Genomic DNA, 23,821 nt, shown 5'->3' with positions numbered 1-23,821 from the left:
TCAGTGGCGCTCCTCCTCCGGCTCCACTACACACTTTGTGCTCTCGGCGGGCTGCGGACGTCACATATGATGTGACCGCCCACAACCTCACCATGTGCCTGCCCCGTGCCCCTTACTCTGAGGAGCCACCCAACCCTGCAGACCGGACCGTGGTGAAGACACTGTGGTGAGTGCAGCCGGGACCCGGGAGAGGATCTGTGTGGGCAGCGCAGCGGGCTGTGGCACTGTGACTGGGGTGACAGGCAGTAAAAATCAAGTAAGTCTGTCTGCTGTCACAGTGTCTGGCAAGCCAAACCTGATGAGGGGTGGGGTGGGGTCGTTGCCTGACGTTGGACTCGGCAGGGGGGGGGGGGTAGGGGTGAGATTATATATTTTTAAAGCATATATTTTATCATTCTGCCATGTTAGGGGGGGGGCACCAACATTTATCTTGCCTCCGGGCAACTGAGATGAACTTACGCCACTGCAAAGCATTATCCCTGACCACTAGTCAGCCCAGGTCAGGGATCCCTGGGGAGGTGGGGACTCCCCCCAATAAAGGGGCCCCCTTCTCCAGGGCACACCAGACCTAGGGTGGTAGCCCGGGGCTATCCCTGGCACCCCTGGCGTTGATAGTGTGGAGTGGTGTAAAACTTAGATGTGATAATATTGTCTCTTGCTGTAGAACCACAGGTCCCAAACCTCCCCTGCATTCTGGTACTTGGGGAATCACAAGTACCAGCATGCGGGGCATTACGGGCCGGCTGGTACCTGTAGTTTCACAGCAATGCTTAAAAAAACCACAGAACACACACTAATGTGCATAGAATAGTTATAAGTGATTACAACTAATAACAGATAATTGTAAACTCATTAAACAGATATTCAGATCAATTCCATGTATGCAATTGTAAATCAGAAAAACATGAAAACATACATATACTGTATATCCTCATACGTCTTGGTGTAAAAATATATCCTCATATGACTTGGTTCAAAATTTGCTGCGAAATTATGCAAATGACTGCAATCACATCCATAATACCTTGCAAGTCTGCAAAAACATCGGTACCATCGAGTACCATCGGAGCCTCACACACAATTAAGGCAGGTCAGACCTCACTCACAAACTGCTAAATTTCCTATCGGTATCTAGAGCTCAGGCTGCGTATGCCGTCACAGGGGCTTAATTATACACGTCCCTGTAATGCCTGCGTTTCGCCAACCACCCCCCATCACTCTGCGATGGGTCTGCGTAGTCACTGCGATCTACACACTAGTGCCCAGAATCTACTGCTGCGGTCAGTCCGCTTCCAGCCGCCGGAAAGAGAGGGGGCCCCGGGCAGGGAATGCACAAGGGCCCCTTCCTCTCTTAATACACTCCTGGCTCAGAGTGCCCCATGGAGCCAGCATTTGGCTTGCAGGGTGTTGCACCCTGCAGCCTGTACAAAAGCTTGGCACATCCTAAACATGCTACGGGTACTTCTGTATTTTCTGGTGCCAGCAGCCCTGCCACCTCAACATGACATCACTACATAATATGACCGCGGGCAGATCTGGCACAGCGTGCAAAATCGCATTACTTCAGCACTGACAGCACCCAAAGGAAACCACACAGATATAGGATAAAGCATAAAAGCTCTGCACAGACCATACTATTTACACCAAATAATGGGGTCTATGTACTAAGCCTTGGAGAGAGATAAAATCACTTTCAATGGCAAACACAGGATTTCTAGAGGGGGGTTTCCAAATGCCTGAGAGTGGCCAGTCCATGAAGAGGGCATAATTAGCACTTATCCAGCTTTGAAATGCGTCAGACAAAGTATATTGTGTGTCATAATTTCAGCATATACAGGATCAGTGATCACAGTAAGCCATTAGATGCGGCAGTAGGGCCATCCTGCCTGAGATTAATGTTTTTATTTCAGATGTGGGCACCATTCCAGGGCATGGGAGCAAGTACGGGAGTCTGGGGGAGCAGCAGAAGAACCTAGCACTACCCTGGACATATACTGTATAATGTACATATTGGTCTCCTTATGCACTGGATAGTGTATAATACAGTATTAATAATTAACCCTATTGATCAGTGCACCTCTAACAGTGCATCTTTTCCAGATCTTCTAGTTGGAGCATAGGTGTATTTATTACTGGCTGACATGTGTTAAAAGATCCACAGGTGGTGCTAATTATTTAATTTGTGATACTGAGAAGAACATGCAGTACTAGTAACATTCTATTCTATTACTATTTCACTTGTGGTTGTGGTGTGGGCTGAGGAGGGGTTTTTTCAGACAACCGAACCCTTCCCCCTGAGTTTTCCTATGACTTTACAGGCTATGTTTGAATAATGACAGTTAGGAGCTGATTGGTTGGTACTTTATATCAGATCACTGTATCTCTATCCAAGGCTTAATACATAGACCCCTAAAAATCATTCAGATGTCAAATTTCTAACCTATGTTTGTAGGTATTATAGTCTGCAGGTGTTACTGTTTACACTGTTGTATACGGAGAAGACTAGTCACTGACATCAACAGGATGAACGTAGTTACTTTAACAAGAACAAACAATAAATAAAATGCATGTTTTTTTAATAATATTAAAATGTGACTGAAAGATGTTATTTTTCTCTTTAATGGTTGTATCTTATTTCATTTATTTCTGCCATCCTTTTAATCGAAACCAGTTTTTGGAACCCCAGAAAAACACGCCCTACCAGTATAACCATCCATGGATTCAGGTATCTTGAACTTGTTTAGGTAATGTGTAAATGAGCGTCTCTTAAACTTGCAGCAGAGCATATTGCAATAATGTTCCTCTGCTGGTGCTGGCTGTGTTCCCTGTTCAACATCTTTTTCCTTGTCACCGCCTTCCTCTTCCTCTTTTATAGTCGGTGGAGGTGGAGGTTTAGGAAGTTTCTTTTTGGCTGGAGCTGTAAATATAAAATAGGTGTTACATGCCCTCGTATATTGTTATATTGGTACTTAGGTCCCATCATTTGTATTTGTTTATTAAACAAACTTAATCTTTACTGGTCAAAGACAAATATAAAAGAACACAGTAATGTCATGTTAGAGTACATAAACAAATAGAGACATATAGATGTGTCCTCATACTGCTATCCCTTCTGCGCCATATAGCATGAGACACATCGAGCGCCTTAGGGCCGTATTCAATTTGAGGCGAAAAGTCCAGACTTTTTGCCTCCTTTGCCTGTTTTCAAGGCGGAAAAGTATCGCGCACGTGCCCGATATTCCCCGTATTCAATTTCAAAGGACACGGTAACAGGACCCGGCGAAACAGGAAGCGGTGAAAAATTTTTGGAATTTTTGGGAAATCATCCTTGGCCCCCCCTAAAGATGTCCTGACATGGGGGATCACTATGGGTACCCCCGTTTTTGCCTGCTAAAGGAAGTCAGGTTTTTAAATAGCCGCCGCAGGTGCATAAATGCGGCTTTGAAGAAGGTGATGCAGAAGAGCATTTAGCTTTTATTTGGGGCAAAAATAACTATGCCCATCAAATTTGGGGTACTTGAAAATGGGTGCAAGCATATTTTTAAGTTCCTAAAATAATTTTTAAAGAATCTTCAAAAATGCACCTGGCGCTACTCCACGCAATGAAGAAAACACCTGCCGCATACTTGGGAACCCCTCTGGATTTATTATCGCTATTTCAGAAGTGTGTTCCCTCATTTTTTTCTTTACCCCCAAAATGAAGGTTAATTTTTTGGGGTGTCCCTATTTTTTTTTTACATACATTAATTTTAGAGGCCATTCCCAGGGGTGCAGGGATTTTTTTTAAGCCTTCACCCCTATCCCCAATTCTGCACTTTTTTTCACCAGCTAGAGGCTGGCAAAAAATTATCCCTGTTTTTTTACATTGACTTTTCGCACCGGTGAAAAGTCTTTGTAATTTAATATGGGGATGATTACAATAGGCGATTAATTATCGCCGATAACGGGTTTTCGCCTCAAATTGAATATGGCCCTTAGATGCTACACCTTGGGGAGCGACTCACTTGATTTCCATACTTTTTCCTAAATTTTGTGACTTGTTCACATCATAGCCATTTACAAAGTTGCTTCTAGTGTATTAGGCATGTAGGACTGGTATTTTTGTCCCAAAGGCATTGGTGTAAAGTCACAAATTAAGCACAAGGATACGTGGCGCGAAGCATGATGTGTATATCTCATATTAGTCTTCCATCTTTTGCTGTTTTACCCTGGCCCAGTGTCCAGGGTACCCGTGCATTGTGATATTGTCGCATTAGTGATGTGACTAAAGCTGGGTACACACTCTACAATGTGTGCACCCAGCGACGGAGCGATGCGATGTAACGATACACTGCGCACGCCATACACACTGCATGTTCCGGTGTGCAACAGCGCAATGTGTCATTACATGCTGCATGTAATAGTACTAGGTTGTTCATTGCATTGTCCAATCTGATGTGCAGAACAGAAATGGGATGATGCGATGAATGACCGTTGTTAGTGACAGATCGAATGTACACACTATTATCCAACACTATTACCCTACACTGCTAATATACTACATTTCCTAAATAACAGTACCAGCTACCACGGACTGACGTCTATGCCGGGGACTTTGGGTGAACTCGAATACAGACACCGTCTGGCAGCGTACTTTCTCTGTGTGGGACAACCAATACTGCACCGCTGATGACATCCTCCGTACTGTGAGAGAAAGCATCGCTCAGTCCGCCTGCACTAAGCTGCAAAATGATCTATCTGGGAGCTCCATTCCCTATGGGACGGCGTCTCACAAGACACCTACTTTATCTTGCAAGTTACCTATTTATAATATCTATGGTGGACTCCTATTCATCACATCTGGCGTCGGGCTATAATCACCGGATTTACTGAGATATAATCCACACTGGACTCAATTGTGTGAAATTTGGTAATTATTCCGATAGTTACGTTTGTAGCCTTTAATCTATTCTATTCAATTAGTAGCTAAAAAGGTACCTTTCTTGAGACTGCAGCATGTGTATGGGTTTTAGATGATTCTAAAGGTGCATACACAAGGTACGATCTGTTCAATGAATGATATCGTTGAAAGATTTCCCTTGAACTTTCTGTAGTGCAGGACAAACAATATAACACTTAAAAATGTTTAAAAGTAAATATTGCTGTTATAAGCATTATTTATTAAATTGTTGTTTCTCGTTTTTATTTAGCATGTGAATAATAAATAGGAAGATTTCTCTTTTTATTGATAAACTATCACACGGCTCTTTCTAGTCTTTTCAAGGAAGTTATTTATTTCAAGGTAATTGTGCAGAGGTACACTTATAGTGCCACTTCTGTTTTTTTATTTGACACACTATACGATGTCGGAACGCGTCTTAACGATATATTGTACAATATATTATATAGTGTGTACCCAGCTTAAGACTCATATTTTGTGAAAAAGTCTGTGGCGAGGCGCATACCGCGACTTCGTTGCAAAATTCATGACGCACCAAACAGGGCTATTTGGTGTTATTTTCAGGATGGATGTATGTGAACACATCTATACATGGCACACCATACAAGTATATCAATAGAATGTTCATATAAAAAATATGTTATCATGCAAAGAGTAAGAAATAAAGTGCAGGGAATGTTGTATAACGAATGAGAGAGGCCAGCCCAAGACAGAGAGCAAAGAGAGGGGTTTAAATGTATATTTGTAATGAAGGCAATGGGGAGACCAGGGGGAACCAACACCAGGGCTTTATTTCACAAGATAGTACTTCCAGGCGTGCCAAGAGTGATGCTGGGCCCGGGTGAAGGGGAAGTGGCCTATTCACAGGAAGCGTGAGCATGCCCCCTTAGGGGAAAAAATACTAAAAACTATATTTTTGCAGCACCTCATGCTTGGGAGGGGGTGCTATGAGCCCCCTGAGCCCAGCGCATAGCCAGTGGGGGGACACGATCAGTGTGATCGCTCCCCCCACAGGCATAGGAGACTGCTGCGGCTGCTACTTAGCAGCCATGAGCAGTCTCTCAGTGGGCTGCTGTAATGAAAGAGGGAGGGGGGGTGGCAACAGACCGGGCCCCTCAGGAAGCCTGGGCCTGGGTAATTAGTACCCGTTTCCCACCCCTCTTGACTCCTTTAAGTACTTCTATTTTTATGCCGCAGGCAATATGGCATGTAAAAATTTCCTACCAACCTTAGACCCCATAGTGCCCTTCGGCAGTGTACCCAATATAGCCCACTCAGGAGCTGCGGGCATACAGTCGCAAACCTCTAGACGTGGATCCAAAAGTGTTTGAGAAACAGGCAAGCCCATAGGCAATGAAAGAATATACATATATAAAATATATATGTAAATATACCCAGTGCTACAACCTAATAAAAATAAATATAAATGATGGACGGTAATAAATCAAAATATAAACATTTATTTATACATCTAAAATAAATAATATGACATGTCTAAAAGCAAAACTGACAAATGAACCACATATGAATATGGAGAGTATATTAGAGCACACAGTAGAAGTCCACTCCTAGGACAATGAGGTATATTGGAGAAAAGATGAAATGTATTCCTGACAATGTCCCAAATGAAAAGTTAATTAGCAGCAGAATAAGCTTTACCAAATTGATGGCTGAAATGGCTTGAAAGGAAATCCTCTGGCATCCAGCGAGTCCACAAGGAGGGCTGAAGCACAATCCACAAGGAGAAATCCACTGCCACAATAATGATATCAGAAGGGCACATAGAATCTGGTGGTGATAATCCAAGCAATCCCAGGAGTCCGGATAGTGTGTTTATAATGGTCTCAGCGCGTTTCCCTGAGCTATGGATGCTCAGCTTCCTCTGGAGTGCATGTTCATTGTCAGGGAAATCCCCTTATTATACCCATATCATAATGAGGAAATTTTATACACATGTGTCAATTACAGATAAATAAAAATTTTTAAAAACCGTCCATCACCAAATAATTAATTAATACACTAATATCGAAGGCAATCTTACCCAATCCCATCTTTAAAAATATATATATATAAACAATAATGAAAAGGAAAATAAAACGTGGCAAACCCGTTCAGAACTGCTGAAATCCATCTGTGTACCGCTGATCACTTGACCGCCAGTTGTCATGTGATGTACTGGCTCACAGTCCCCGTTCAGTCTACAGATAACAAGCCTAATGCTGCCTTGTGGGCATGTCCCGATCACATGACCCATGTCATGTGATACAGCAGTGGGCTAGAGATAAACAAAGCTCACGTGGGTACATAGCGTAGCGCTCCTGTCAGAAGCGCTCATGTGATTGATAAGAATGCATGATATGTGAGAATAGAATAGTCAATAGATAAAATAATAATTGACAAAGTTCTGAAGGGGTGAATCGCATGTCTCTATATAACAATATGGAATAATAATGAATAGAATGGGGAAAGAATATAAGTGCATATATAAATGCAAATATAAAAAAATTAGACCAAATGGCACAAGAGAAATAAACAGAGTACACCAGAAATATTGTTGAAGGGACCAATAGGAACCATCTATTTTCTAGTAGTTAAATATAAGAGATAAAGTAAACAAAAAGGATAAATATCATCGATAAAAAAATTATATATAGATTCAAACAAATGATGTATAAATGATCTAAAAACAAAATCAAATAAAATTAAATAAACTAAAATAACTTGGGGGGAGGAGGGAGGGGGAAAGGGGAAGAAGAGGAAAGGGGAATAAAAAGAGAAGGGCAACTTAACTAATAACTGAGTTGAGTTCCATGGTTTCATTCATGCCATCAGGATGTAAAGAATTAAAATTAAGCATCCAGAATACTTCACGACTGCATAATTTATTAAACCTATTGCCACCTCTAGATGTAGGGGCAATAATCTCCAAACCAATTATTGTAAGGCAAGTAGGGTCACTATTGTGTTTTGCATTAAAATGTCTTGGTACACTATGTAGAGTACTCTGGTTAAGAATATTTCTCCTGTTTTCCATAAAACGGATTCTCAGGGGTCTAATAGTATGCTCCATATAAAAGAGGCCACAGTCACAAGAGAGAACATAAATGATAAATTTTGAATCACAGTTCATAAAAGAACTCAATATATATTTGTCTCCAGAGAAGGGTATAATAATCTCTGTAGTGCATCTAGCCATATGGGAACACATGGTACACTTTGTTTTGCTGCACTTAAAGAATCCGTGGGGTCTTGAGACTAGCCAATTAGTATTGGTCTGTATGGAGTCCTTGTTCGTGATTTTAGTATTGGTGGAATTAATTTTCCTTGGCTGATCTAAATGACTAGGAGCTAAGATTGTTTTTAGTGACCTATTCTTGCGAAACGTCACACGAGGATGAGTAGGTAACAGATCTCAGAGTACATTATCCTGTTTAAGCAACCTAAAGTTTCTAGAATTATCTATTTAATTTCTCTAAAGCTATTGTTATATTTCCAAACAAATGAAAAATCCCTCTCCATCCCTCCCTCAGTGTGAGTTTTAGAATCACCAGATCCCTTCTTAGAGCAAAGGAGGGAATCCCTATCCATATTGAGGACTTCTAGATATGTTCTATAAAATAATGGTTGAGGATAGCCTCTTTGTACAAAAGAGTCTAATATATCCTTTGCTGGATTGGAAAACGTTTCTACCATGGAACAATTGTGTCGAAGGTGCTTAAATTGTCCCTTCGGTATTTTACGTTTCCAAGGGGCAAAATTATCACTTTTGTAATGTAGATAGGCGTTTGTATTGACAGGTTTAGTGTAATTAGATGTAATAATTTTCCCGTCAAGAACCTGAAGGGTCAAGTCAAGAAAATTGACTGTACTCGTATCTTATAGAGAAGTAAAATGAAGATTGTAAGAATTTGTGTTGCGAGAAGTGACAAAAGAAGTGGCAGAAATAAGATCCCCAACCCAAATAAAAAATAGATCATCAATATAACGGCCATAGAAAACCAGGTTCGCCACCCAGCGGTCACCCCACACATGGGTTTTTTCGAAGTCGCCCATGTAGAGGTTAGCATAGCTGGGGGCGAACCTGGTTCCCATGGCCGTACCCATCACCTGGAGATAATGTGTTTCAAGAAAAAGAAAATTATTGTGAGTTAAAATAAATGAGACACATTGAAGAAGAAAAGACTGATGTTCCTCTCTGAGGTCACCATCCAGATGCAGTCTTTTATCAAGGACCTCAACCCCTTTGAGATGTGGGATAGGAGTATATAATGCAGTAACGTCAAGAGTTAAAAATACATATGTAGGTTTCCATTCCAAATTACCTATCAAGGTAAGGAAATGTGTAGTAACTTTTAGGTGTGACCTCAGTGAGGTGACACGAGGCTGAAGAAAAGAATCAAGGTAAAAAGAAAGATTGGACATAAGAGAATTAACACCACAAATTATAGGGTCTCCAGGGGGTTCTGTGAGGGACTTGTGAATTTTGGGTAAAAAATAAAAAGTAGGAGTGGTAGGGTGCTGGGGTAAAAGAAAACGATACTCTTCTTTAGAAATGATCCCTGAAGTGACTGCAGTATCTAATAATTATTTGAATTCCAATAGGAAAGGAGCGGTCGGGTCTTTGGTTAGAGTGACATAAAAGTTGGGGTCACTAAGTTGTTTAAGAGCCTCTCCAAGTGCATCTAGCGATGTGGGAACACATGGTGCACTTTGTTTTGCCGCACTTAAAGAATCTGTGGGGTCTTGAGACTAGCCAATTAGTATTGGTCTGTATGGAGTCCTTGTTCATGATTTTATTATTGGTGAAATTAATTTTCCTTGGCTGATCTAATGACTAGGAGCTAAGATTGTTTTTAGTAGGGATGTGCAGGCTCGGTTCTACTCGGTTCCGTTCGGATTTTTTTCCCGAATCTTATTGGGTTTCAGCTGTCATGAGTTTTGGATAGCCAATAAGATTCGGTAAAAAAAAATGAACGGAACCGAGTAGAACCGAGCCTGCACATCCCTAGTTTTTAGTGACCTATTCTTGTGAAACTTCACACGAGGATGAGTAGGTAACAGATCTCGGAGTACATTATCCTGTTTAAGCAACCTAAAGTTTCTAGATATTATCTATTTAATTTCTCTAAAGCTATTGTGGCAATGCTATAAATCCACTGATAATGGCATTAGGGCAAGCCACATTATCAAAACTCCCAATGAGATATCCCCGTGTGATGATGAATATATTAAAAAGCATTTCTTATTAGATCTAGAGGTATCTTCTACCTATCTCCCAGTCTTTGTCTTGGCTTGGAATAGAAAACTGAATGTGCAGCAGATCTAGACAAGGAACAGTGGTACCTTATAGTTAAATGTACCCATATCTGGTGGCAGAGCTCCTCATTGTTGGGCTATTGGCGAAATATATGAGAGACATCTGAGAAAATAACAAGTCTTTTACTCCCCACTGTTCCTGAGTTTTGGATTTTATATTTAATGGATTTATCTATATGCAAATCTTCACCAACCATTGCACCAAGCCAGTGGCAGTGGTAGACTGAATAGTAGGTATAATAGCACTTTGTTCACATAAAATTGAGCTTAGAGATTTGCGAATCTGTGGGGACCCACAGACTGCGTAACTGGAGCGAGCCACAGACAGTAGCCAGCCTCTACTAGTCGTAGTCATAGTACTGTACATTATTGGCTCTACCTCCAGGACTGTGAGGTGCTGTATACTGTTACTATTGAAGGATGTTCACCAGAGACATTATTGAAATGAGGGCAAACTGGTAAATAGAGAATGTACTGAAATATTTACTTCCATTGGCAGTTTTTGGTGTAGGCATAGTAAGTACACCCAACTGTCCTGAATTAGGTGGGACAATCCCACCATCCTAGTTATCAGAATTTGGGTACATTTGGGACATGACAGATGTTTTTAGCAGATTGAAGAGGGGATTGGAGCAGCCTAATGCTTTGAAAGCACTAGACATGCTCAGAGTGATGTGGACCCTAAATAGGATGTGGCCACAATAACTTTTTCTGATGTCCCAATACTGAATTTTTTCAATGTTTGGAGATAGATAAGGATACAATTGCTTTAACTGCATTCTTACATCTACAAATCAAACACTGTATAAGTTCAGAAGGGGGATTATTAGAAGTGGACATTTGTGCTCTACACTTACTTGGGAAAAGACCTACAGACATGCACATCCAATTATTTTTTAGCAAAAGACAAGTAACCTACCAGTATGTCTTTTACTGTGGGAGGAAATGGGAGCACTTGGAGGAAATCCACCCAAACACTGGGAGAACCGATAACTACTATGCTGTCATGTGCACTGTATACAAGTAGATGGGTCTATATTATATACCATTCAGATGTAGGCTGGTCTAGGCTGCATTATATATTATTCAGATAGTGCTGTATTTCATACTGTTTGGAAAATACTTCATGGTGCATTGTTGTGCATCTTTGTATACAGTTGGAGCTGGGACAGATTGATGCTCATCTCCCACCACTTCTACTATATGAAGTAAAACAAGTTTCAAAGGACGAAGAACAATAGCAGCAGGTTAATGAGTAGAGATGGTTGGTAGGAGGATGAAGGTGGTTGGTGGTGGAGATGATGAACAGGGGTGGGATGGGGGGATTAGGAGAGATAATAGTGATTAATATAACCTGTGTGGTGAATGGTGATGGGAGATAATTAAGTGTGAGGTAAAGGTAATGAATTATAAGCACGGAGTATTCAAAGTGTGAGAAGAACAAGAGGGGTGTAGGGGTGATGAAGCAAAATAATGAAGGGGAGTGATTCAGATATTGAGGGCTGATGAATAACAGGGGTGGGTTGGTAGTAACGAGGGATGGAGGGGGAAGAGGGGGAGAATGCAATTAGATGGGTGGGTGGTGGCACTATATAAACACCTGCCAGTGTAGGAAAAAAATAACTAACTACATAATGTAGAAGGACAAGTACTTCCAAACCTGTATGCATAATCCCTTGTTACACAACTGGTAGTATTGTACAGTCTTACAGATACATTGTGTATTGGTCAGAGGGAATGTATTGTATACTAGTCAGATAGTACTGCACTATATACTGATTAGATGGGAACATATTATACAGTATTAGATCAGGTGGCACTGCACTATATACTGATCAGATGGGAACGTATTATACAGTATTAAATCAGATTGCACAGCACTATATACTGATCAGACGGGAACGTATTATACAGTATTAAATCACATGGTACTGCACTATATACTGATCAGATGGGAACATATTATACAGTATTAAATCAGATAGCACTGCACTATACACTATATACTGATCAGATGGGAACGTATTATACAGTATTAAATCAGATGGCACTGCACTATATACTGATCAGATGGGAACATATTATACAATATTAAATCAGATGGCACTGCACTATATACTGATGAGATGGAAATGTGTTGTATACTAGTCAGATGGTATTGCGCTATATACTGGTCAGATGGGAATGTGATGTATACTAGGCAGATGGGAATACATTGTATACTAGTCAGATGTCACTGCACTATATACTAGGCAGATGGGAATGTATTGTATACTAGTCAGATGGCACTGCACTATATACTGATCAGATGGGAACATATTATACAATATTAAATCAGATGGCACTGCACTATATACTGATCAGATGGAAATGTGTTGTATACTAGTCAGATGGTATTGCGCTATATACTGGTCAGATGGGAATGTGTTGTATACTAGGCAGATGGGAATGTATTGTATACTAGTCAGATGGCACTGCACTATATACTAGGCAGATGGGAATGTATTGTACAATTTGTAGTCAGATGGCACTGCACTATATACTGGTCAGATGGGAATGTATTGTAGTCAGATGGCGCTGCACTATATACTGGTCAGATATATACAGTAGAAAACAAAGGTCTGTGGTTTTGGTATGATTGGGGAGCTGGGATGGTCCAATTACAACATTTTGCAATGCAGCCAACAACTTTCTTGGTCGATAACAGGTAATCATTTTATTGAATTTATTACATGTAGCACTCTAATAAGTTACATAATTACTTGTTGTAGGGCTTGGTTCTTCTGATGAAACGTCTGCATCAGCCAGTTTCTCTTTGTAATGACTGGTTCTCTCCCGCATGCGTTTAACCAGATCATGAATTCTGGCATCTGCAAGCTCATTGGTGCCGGTGGCCTCATCTTGTTCATTCTCCCTGTCAAATCAAAGAATGAGAAAGTTAACACATAGTACAATTATCTTATTCTTACTTAGGAGAGGAATACTGCCCTAGAGCCAAAAAAGAAAGATGGATACTGGATATGTCATGCAGAAGACTTGTGTGAGAAAATGTACCATGTTAGCAAATTAGCATTTTTTGCAGACCGCGTACCTGAAGCAGTGTTGTCCGTTTTGCGCCCCAGATCGCAGGCACAGATTGTGTTCACTAAAAAAGCAGCAACTGCAACCATGTGCAAAGCGGCAACTATCTTAAGTTTGGGGGCTAGCAAAAATATTAGAATATGCGCCTGGTTATGGGGGCACAATTCACAGACACTTACAGTACATGTGACTTGCGCCCATATTTTATACCATTTCTTTTAGATGCGGCAAAAGCATTTACTAATAGGCATAAGGAAATCTAAAAAAAACATCTGTAATACAGTAAATATAACGTCCTTTCTTAAGTACAAATGTAACGAAAGCACTTTGCTTAAAAACAGACGCGAAAGCACAATAACATGCCAGAGCGACAAAGTAATCACCGATTAGCATCAGTGTAGCATGTGCAAACGGGTTGGGCACGGGATCCCAGCGTTTGGTGGTTGGGATACCGGTGGTCAGAATACCGACTGCAGCATCCCGACAGTTAGTATCCCGACCCAATTAGGTAACAATCCTAACCCTAAGCCTCCCTCAACTCAAACCCACCTTCCCTGCAGCCTAACCGTAACCCCTCCCCCTCCCGCAGTCTAAACCTAACCTTCCCCCCGCAGCCTAACCCTAACCCTGCCCCCTGCAGCCTAACTCTAACCCTCCTGCTAGTACCTAACCCTAATGCCTGACCCTAAATCTAACCAACCCCCTAACCATAATACTTAATGTCGGGATGCCAGCGGTCGTGATTCTGGTGCCAGCAGTCCGACTGCTGTCGAGTTTCTGGCGCCATGATTCTTAGCGCTGACATCACGACCACTGGGATGCTAACTACATCCCTTGCAAACAGCCAATCACAAGAAGATAGCTTTTGTAATCATCATCATCATCATCCTCCATTATTTACTTGCCCCTGACACCTGCATATACTGTGATACAGCTTTCTCATCTTTCTAAATATAAATATGTATTTTTCCACGATATGCATGGGTTCATATTCTGCAAACTCTCCCTAACTGTACTCGGCTTACTCTATGTTAGAAAGCACAACTTCCATCCCGCCCCAAGTATCCAGACTCTAGCAGGCATAAGTGCATGGGTGCATATGAGAGTGCCCATCGTTCTTGTGCTTTCGAGCCAGGTATGCTAAGCCAACTGGGTAGTACTCACTTGTCATCAGGTGGTTAGGTATAATAGATCAACACTAAAAAGGTTGACACCAATTGGTCAACAGTCAATAGGCCGACAGGGACAAAATGTCGACACACACAAAAGGTTGACAGGGATGTATGTTGTCATGTAGAAAAGGTTGACAGGGGGCATGGGAATCTTCACCCTAACCCTAAACCTAATCCTCCCCTTAGTGCCTAACCCTAACCTTTCCTCCTAGTGCTTAACCCTAACCCTCCGATCAGTACATAACCCTTAAAAAAAAAATAAGTGTCGACCATGCTCATATCCACCTTTTGTACCTGCCGGCCTAAACCCATTCTCCAGGAGTGTAAATTTATAAGTTGGAGAGTAGGAATTACTTTGTTGTTCCACAGAGCAAGTAAAACAAACCACTGATATATTGTTAAAAACATGTTTAAAAGCACAGACAGAAATGGAAAAATATATCATTGCATTTAGTAAACTACAGTATAGGAAGGCATGGGCAAGTAAAAACAATACGTAATCTGATTATGAGCGTTTTTACATTTTCCTTGGTTGTACCTAAAGTTCATCATTTATCATAATTTAATTGTCTTGGCATTATTCTATTGTCTTTTATGTTCCTCTGCTTATAAGTAAAATGAAGCGGATAAAGTTTAAATCTCAAATTTAACTTAGTAGAAATTCAATTCCCATATTTCTCATCGCTGGATGCTTTTTAATCCATTTACCAGTTATGGCAGTGAAAATAAATTCTAACTTCTTTACGCAAGAGAATTTCTTTTCTTTTGTTGTCTGTTCGAAGTAAAACACTGAGCGAGCGGTTAGCTACGTATGAATATGTGCCAAGCACCTTGGAGTATTGTTCTATTTTCTACTGATCACTGAATTATGTATGAGATTACAACAAGTGTCTTTTCTGATCATACAAGTGCCTGAGAGTTTTATTAGAAAATTATTCCCATGCTATCGTGTACTCCAAACATTTTCCTAAAGGAGGATCTTGTTTTAGGTTGAGAGCAATTTTGCATTTAATCTTCAATACGTGGCATATGGTGTTTTCATTCATTTTACGCAGGCACTTGAGAGGATGTCAGGGCACTTTCAACTGCATTTAATATAGTTTTTTTTCACCCCGGTGCAGGCTTAAGTGTCTTTTAGATGAATTTACAACCCCTGCAGTCAACAATAAGGATGAAAATGATTAATACTTCAGTTGCTGTCATGGTAAGCTCTCTTGCTGTGTATATATTATATATACACTACCGGTCAAAAGTTTTAGAACACCTCCATCTTTCCAGTTTTTATTGGAATTTAAGCAATTCAAGCCCAGTGAATAAACTGAAATGATACAAAGGTAAGCAGCAAACAGCTAGAGGTTAAAATAAAATTTAGGTTAGCAAAAAATGAAAAATAATTTATGTTTCAGAGTTATAAAAAAGGCCTACTTCAGGGAAGAAGTAATAAATTTTCTTCTACAGCAATGAAAAAGAATCTTGCCTGGGCCATGAAGTAACGCCAGTGAACTACTGAGGTCTGAAAGAAAATATTATGGGCCGGGTGAAAGTTTGTGGGGGCCTCGGGCCAACTAATTTACGTGGTTCCTTTTTCATTTATATACACTATCTTGTTCTTTCCTCAATGGAAGTGGAACATTCAATAATAGACAACATTTCCACACACATAAACAACCTAAACACAATCAATCATAAAATCAATGAAAAGTACAGTATATAGGTTGGTATATATATATATATATATATATATATATATATACATATACATACACAGAGCCATAACTACACTTTTTGGTGCCCTGTGCCAGAAAGAGCATTGGCGCCCCCCCTATATTTCAAATAGGGTCATTAAGCACCCGAAAAGGGGGCATGGCGTCATGGGGAAGGGCCAGGGAAGAGATAGAGGCGGCTAGGAGATTCTAAGGATAGAGGAAACTACAAGTGAGAATGATAATATACAGAAAGTAGACAGGCCCAGACAGCCCACCTTGTCCTGCCTATCCCTGTATATATATATATATATATATACATATATATAGAGGAGCACTCTCCACTATGAAATAAAAAAAGGAAGTTGGAATTTATTACCACAAAAACAATGAATCCTTCTTCAAATGTTGCAGATGAGGTTCTCCATCATATGTTCATGTAAATGATCAACGTTATCAAAATCGCCAAAACTATATCAACAGCAGCTATAAAGCCAAGCAAAGAGTATACAAACTAGATGGAGGAGGTTTTTTGTGAGAGGGACTAAACGTAGAAGGTACAATGGGCCTATTTTTCAAAATCAACATTTTTAGCCGAGTATACAATCATATACAGTACAAGGAATGTCTAGCACCACCCAGGGGCATGTCTATCACTATCTTCATGCCATACCCCCTCTAATCATCATGTCCACCACAATGTCTCAATCACTTCTTATAGTGTATCATCATGCTCCCACTTAATCCCCCGACTCTACCACCTCACTTACTAGTGCCCAAAATTCACATTATGCAAATAGAACTGGAAGGTGTATTTTATATAGTACATGTACAACTCACTGCATTGAGTTGACTTAAGGTGGGTACACACTAGAACGATATTGACACGATTTGCCATTTCTGGGCAAATCAGAACGACAAATCGGGCATATCATTAAGTGTGTATGCCTGATTTGAGTGTTTCCGCGGCTGCATATGATAACTTCTGGTTGGCTGTGCTGCACGGTCAATAAGAAGATATCGTATATGATGCCATGCTACAGAATGCAGCATGGCATCCTACATTGCGCCATCACCCCCTGCATTGTGCAAGTGCGTATGCACTTCCCAATGCAGGGTCCCGTCGCCCATCGTATCGGCCGGCTACACATCGTTCTAGTGTGTAGCCGGCATAACAATGATGTCTGACATTAGGGTGTGCCTGAGCACACCCTGGACCCTATGTGTGCGCTTATCTATGATCAGAGTGCATCTGAACAGACAACACGTCAAGATGGAAATTATTCAAACCTGTGGGACATCAATTTGCTGCGCCAATTCATGCCATTAAATTCTTGATATCACGGTTCTCAAATGACATTTCAAAAACACTCACAAAAGGAATATAATGGAAGTTGTTAGAAGATAGTCACCTAGATGGCATTGCTGATAATGTAACCCATTTGCTTCTTTGTCCAAAGTGTTTTTTTTCTTTACTTTCCTTTCTAACTTTTTCCCTCACTGGTCTTTTACACCAAAAGTTAAACATCATTTGACGTATACCAGACTCAATCACATTGCCTCCTACACATGGCTGCATTTATCTAGGAAGACAAGGACAGACAATCTCTTAGAAGTTTGTCTTGGAACTGTCCTTCCACATATATAAAAGTATCACTGTATGTTCTAGCACTCAACATTGTATATTAATACTATTGGACTCACACAGCTGTGCCTGATTTATACTAACTCCCCTCTCTTTATAGTATACGGACAGCTTTTAAAATCAGGAGCCTCATAATTGCTTTGTATTTCTTTTGGTCTTTGTGTCATGGCCTTGTTTGCAATATATAATATAAAATGACAGATATTCAGTGGAGCCAATTTGTATGTCACTTGGAGAAGACAATTGCCTCACATGAGACGTTATTACCTGTAAAATGACAACACAGCGGAGTAGATGATAGGAAAAATACATAAGGTGACTGCTGTGAAAGTCCCTGTATAGCTGTAGAAGTGGATATTTAATTTCAGACATGTTTCATTTATAATGTCACGCACATCAATTGCTCTTACGGACATCATAATAGTGTACTTAGTGTGACCATTCCAGTACCAGGTGAAGAATTTGAGTTTAATATAAGAGATAAACATATTATAATGCATAATGAACAATACTGTAATTTAAGTTTGCAATGTGTTTGATTTGTCAGCAGTATTCAGTTTACATGTTTAAGATTTTGTAAATCATTCTCCTCTTGATGAGTAAGCTGAACAAAATATCTGACTATTTAACACTCAAAGCAGCTTTGTCCACCTATATGTGTTTTGTACATGTGTCAATTAATCCAGTACATATTCTATTTCTACAACCACCAATTTTTGGGGTTAAACATGTGGGTTCCGGTTGGAAGGTCGACAAAAAAACTGTTGACGCTAATTGGTTGACAGTCAATAGGTCAACAGGGACAAATGGCCGACACATTCAAAAGGACATGCAAAAGGTCGACATGTGAATGGTTGACACAAAAATGGTCAACACAGTTTTTTTTTTTTAGGTTTAGGGTTAGGTCCTTACTGGAGGGTTAGGTACTAGGAGGGACGGTTAGGGTTAGGCACCAAGGGACGGTTAGGGTTAGGCAATTTCAATGTCGACCTTTTGACCCAGTCGTAATTTTGTATCTGTCGACCTACATCCAAGTCAACCTTTTATGTGTCGACTTTGTGTACTTGTCGACTTTGTCCCTGTTGAACTATTGACTATCAACCAATCGGTGTCGATCTATACAGTGTTAACCTTTTTAGTGTGTGTCTATTATACCCAACCCCCTGTTATGAGCCTTTATGTTGTGGAGAACATTTCCGGAGCAATGTAATAAATACTTTAATACACAAACACAATAAATTGCCCATTCTAGTAACTGTATGTCTCATGCCTCATTATTAATACAGTATATGCCATATGGGACTAAATTGAGCTATATTGTAGGGTTTCAGTACATGAGGTCCACATTTCATATATCCACAGTGAGTATGTCGACCTGACAATGCCTGCACTGGGATTCTTCTGACACAGGTGTAATACTACTTATACCTTTTTAACCATTGTGGTGTTATAACGTTAAAAATTACACTTTGAAGAGGCCGATATGTTTAGACATGTAAAAAGTTATAACACCCACACAGCTGTAAGTAGCATTACATTCACATTGGGATGCCGACACCAGCACATACAGAACTCACTGTGGACATAGTGACAATGTCGATCTCTTGAACACATTCTATATTTTAGGTGGTAAACAGAAATATCTATTTAATTATATGAGGTGAGTGCTAAGAGGTTGGACCTCTTACCTAGGTTTCTGAGAGCTGATATGCTCCTATAAGTGTGCTAGATGGACCATTGAAGTGCACTGGCTCTAAACCAATGCATTTTGCCATGTATATCAGCTACAATTTGTAAATGACCGCTACAAAATTGCTCTCTGTGCATCCAATGACTGCAAGTAAACAACACAGCATGATTATATACATTTATGGCTAACACTTACAGAAAAATTAACTAAAGTAAGTTGCATATATATACTGTAGAAGTAATAAAGAAATCTTTTAGAAATCAATACTAATTGAATAGAAAATAGTTAAAAGACTATTTTGTTGATCTTATATTTTAGACTGAGTGAACTAGGCTAAAATCTGAGGTCCAGTTGCTGCCTCACAAGGTCCGATATACAGAGTAAATTTACTAAGAATTGCATTGGTCCAAGAAAGCCTTCACGGGTGCATTTGGGCATTTTTTAAAACACACAAATTCACTAAAGGCAAACATTGGTGTAAAATCATGAAACTCTGCAAAACACAGGTGAAATCACAAATAGAAATAAATACACCATCGGCCAAAACTCGCAGGTACCACAGACAGGAATATAGCACAGGAATTTGTCTAGAATCGTGATTTTAATCATGGGTGTAAATTAAGCGAACTTGGTCCAAAATAGAAGTTTAAAATAGACCCTCCGTGTATGTTTCTGCCTGATTGTAAGCAAATAAATGGTTGAAAAAAAAGACGTGGGGTTTCCCCCCTGAGCCTAACCAGCACAAGGCTCTTTGAGCCGGTGCTGGTTCACAAAATATAGGAGACAAACATGAGACTTGGTAAATTTGAGTTTCTTCTTCGATAGGGACCCTCCCTCCCTCCCTCACAGCAGCTCAGCACACAGCTTGTGCAGGGCTGCAGGGCGAGTCTCCTATGGCTGTGGGGGGGGGGAGCGATCACACTATTCATGCCCCCCTGCTTAGAGCCGGGCTGGGGGGGGGGCTTACAGCTGCAAAAGTGATTTGTTTATTTATTTTTTTAGCAACTGGGCATGGCCACGCCTCCCGTGATTAGGCCACACCCACTCATTTACCGGGTCCCTCTACGGCTCTCTATGGGCTCAGGGCTCTCTACGGCCCTGAGCTTTTGTTCCCAGAATGCCCCGGGTCCTTCACCATATATACCCCGCCCCTAGCCATAGGACTTCAGTTGTTTGTTTGGTACGGCAGGATCAATACGCACCTTTGTAACAGGAGGACTGCTTAGAGCAGTCGTAAGCTTTTATTTTATGTTTTATTTTATTTAGTTTTTCTGAGTTGGCAGTACCAAGCGTCTGAAGATGCATATACTGCGGCTCCATCTACCTCTGCTTTCGGCGGGCTGCAGCTGAGCTTAGCTAGAAGCAATGCTGCGACCTAGACTGCACCAGATGTTCGGAGAAGTCAGGCAAGATGATTCCTCGCTTACGAATGGCGCGTGGCAGCCCTTGCTTTTGGTCTCAGAGACGTACAAGAAGCCGCTGCTGTCAGGGCCCGGGATTGTCCATGTCCTATCACGAGGCCAGCATACCCAGCTGGTTAACGCAGCTTAGGAGAAGTTGGCGCTCCCCCGACAGCTCCTTCCCTGACCCAGACGCAGTCCCTACAAAGGGTTTTGTGCGTCTTGGTTGCTCCACCTACCCTCCACGTGTATGAGATGCTTACGGTCCACGCTCAGTGTGCCTTGTAGCGGTTGGTCTCAGGAGGGTCTGGGTCAGTCTCCCTGTATACCTCTCCCATGGTTTAGATATATGGTGCTCTATGTCCTACCATTCCTTTGTGTTGCTGTAGTTAATTTAGAGCCGATTGTAATTATATTACATATCCATTGTATGTGCCTGTTTGCTAGGTGCGGATTGACACTGTCTTTTATTTCTAAATCTGTTGATTATAACTATTACTGTTTTCTCTCCATCCTCTTGGGGTGTAGTTTTCTTTCTGAGTACTTCACATTCATTAAGATTTTGTGAAGGCTGTCACATAACATTGCAATTATTGCATTTAGTTTGAACATGTCAAAAGGTAAAAGGGAAACAAGAGGGGGAGCAACCTGTGCTGGTTCCATGTAAATCATGTATGGCTTATGTGTCCTCTCAGGAGGTAAAGGATGGTTTGTGTGTTGTCTTTTATAAAGAGCCATCTCACCAGTCCAGTTTACCTGTCCCTGGACAAGAGCCATCTTTGGTTGCCTCTTTTTCCCAGGTTATGATGAAGGTTGTGGATTGTATGGCTGCCCCCATGATGCCTCCTTGGATGGGGTGTCCACAGTATGCTATGTTAGCACCTCCTTTATGGAAGGATGTTTATGGCCATTCTAGTCAGAGTATGGCACCATCTTATGTTGATAACAGACCGTTAGCGACCAAAGCGCCTAAGCGCAAGTTATATTTCTATCAGTCTGCCCAACATATGGATTTAGATGCATCATCAGGGGAATCAGATGATGCACAGGGTTCCTTCTCAAGTATCTAGTTCTGGGGAGGAGGCTCATCTGTCCATGGTGGATGTTCCTTCTTTGGAGGGCGGTTAGATCAGTCCTAGATATTCAGGATGATGAACCAGCTCATAGTAAGAAGTCTCCAATGTCTAATCACCACCAGAAGGTGGTCAAAATGGAGTTCCCTGTATCTGAACAGCTTACAGAGCTTATTGAGGAGGCATGGGATAACCCTGATAAACAATTTAATATGAATAAAAGAATAACATCATTGTATCCATTCCCACCTTCTGTATGTACTAAGTGGGAGGTACCTCCTACTGTGGATGCTCATGTAACACATTTAGGCCCTCATTCAGAGCCGCTCGCTATTTGCGGTCGTTCGTTCTAAAACAAGGGGTGGCTATTCAAATGAACCGTTCGCTAATTGCGGTCTGTTCACGCCTCTAAGTCTGAACGAGCAAGCAAAACTTGCGGTTATAATTTTGAATAATATGCCCCCTTGCCGCTCGCACCATACGTCATGTTTGCTATTTAATAGATTAATCGAGTACATCGAACAGCGTAAGAACTGCTCGCTATTCTTGTGGCTGGTTTTTTCAACCGCTATTTTGCGAGCAGTTCTGAGTAAAAAAAAACCAAGTGACGTGGTCAATGACGCTGCTGTATTAATTATGCACTCTCTTAAAACGCTCGTTTTGACCTTTAAGCACGCCTGCGTTCGAATTCCACACCCCTGTTTTCAAGCACATTCCACTGTTACCACCCACATACGCCTCCTTCTGTCACTCAAAATAGCAGGCATTCGCTATATAGCGAACAAACGATTTTCGGCCGCATTGACTGGTTCACGCATGCGTATTAAAATCCGTACGCATGCGCAGATGTGCGAACATCGGTCAGAACGAATGAGCGGCCGCTTACGAGCGGCTCTGAATCAGGGCCTTAATCAGAAATGCTATATTGCCTATTCCATCAGCGTCTTGTTGAAGGATTCCACAGATAAAAAGATTGAAGCCCGTCTTAAAGCAATATTTTTTCATCATCTGGAGCGGTTGCTCATCCAGCTTTGGCTGGAGTCTGGGTAGCCAAAGCTGTTGAAGAGGCATTGGAAGATTTGCTACCAAATGCTACCAGAGAACAAATGATGAATATCCCCCACATATGGGAAGCATCTATCTGGGAGCAGCTGCAGTGGATGCTGGAAGTTTAGCTTCTATTTCATCAGCAGCATCATTAGTGGTACGCAGGGCCCTTTGGTTACTATCTTGGAGAGCTGATACAGGATCAAAGAAGGCCCTGGAAGTCTTACCTTTCTATGGAAGGGTACTTTTTGGAGCAGAGTTGGATAATATAATCACTACTCTGGCAGCTTCAAAATCTGCAGGTCTGCCACCTAAGTCAAGTAGTAAATCTAGGCAGTTTTCTTTTCGGTCTTTCCATTCTCAGGGACAAGCAAAAGAACAGTCTTCCTCTAGGCCAACTAGTTTTCGCAGGTCTAAGCGACAAACTAAGAGGTCTGGTCCGGGCAAGACGTCCAGTTTCTAAGCTGGACAACAAGCCCTCAGCCTGATGGATCGGGCCTCCTCCTGGGCGATCCCAGGGTGGGAGGCTGACTTCTTCAGTTTGCGGATTGTTGGCGTCAACAACAACAGATGCCCGGGTCTGAGAAGTGGTCTCTCAGGGTTATGCCCTCACTTTCAGGTGACATTACCATCAAATTTTTTTTTGCACAAATCCTCCATCAGATGCGGACAAGGCCTTAGCTTTTCAGGGAGTCATTCACTCCCTTCTACAGGCAGTGGTAATAGTCCCAGTTCCTGTGTCTCAACAAGGAAGG

The 23,821-nt window shown here is 41.2% G+C and overlaps 1 protein-coding gene across 1 annotated transcript in view; it reads right to left on the bottom strand.

Moving 5' to 3' along the window:
• The window catches only part of CNGB3 (cyclic nucleotide gated channel subunit beta 3), a 246,521-nt gene that overhangs the window by 113,281 nt on the left and 109,419 nt on the right, over positions 1 to 23,821 (bottom strand). The window contains exons 5-6 of the mRNA XM_088471523.1: positions 13,018 to 13,169; positions 2,702 to 2,917 (exon numbers count right to left, since the gene is read on the bottom strand). Coding sequence (XP_088327649.1) covers positions 2,702 to 2,917; positions 13,018 to 13,169 — 368 coding nt within the window. The remainder of the gene's footprint in view (positions 1 to 2,701; positions 2,918 to 13,017; positions 13,170 to 23,821) is intronic.

This window comes from Taudactylus pleione, unplaced genomic scaffold (genome assembly GCF_031769625.1).
Source record: "Taudactylus pleione unplaced genomic scaffold, aTauple2 ptg000114l, whole genome shotgun sequence".
NCBI lineage: Eukaryota > Metazoa > Chordata > Amphibia > Anura > Myobatrachidae > Taudactylus > Taudactylus pleione.
Note: the sequence above shows the minus strand (reverse complement) of the source record. Positions and strands in the feature narration are given on the sequence as shown.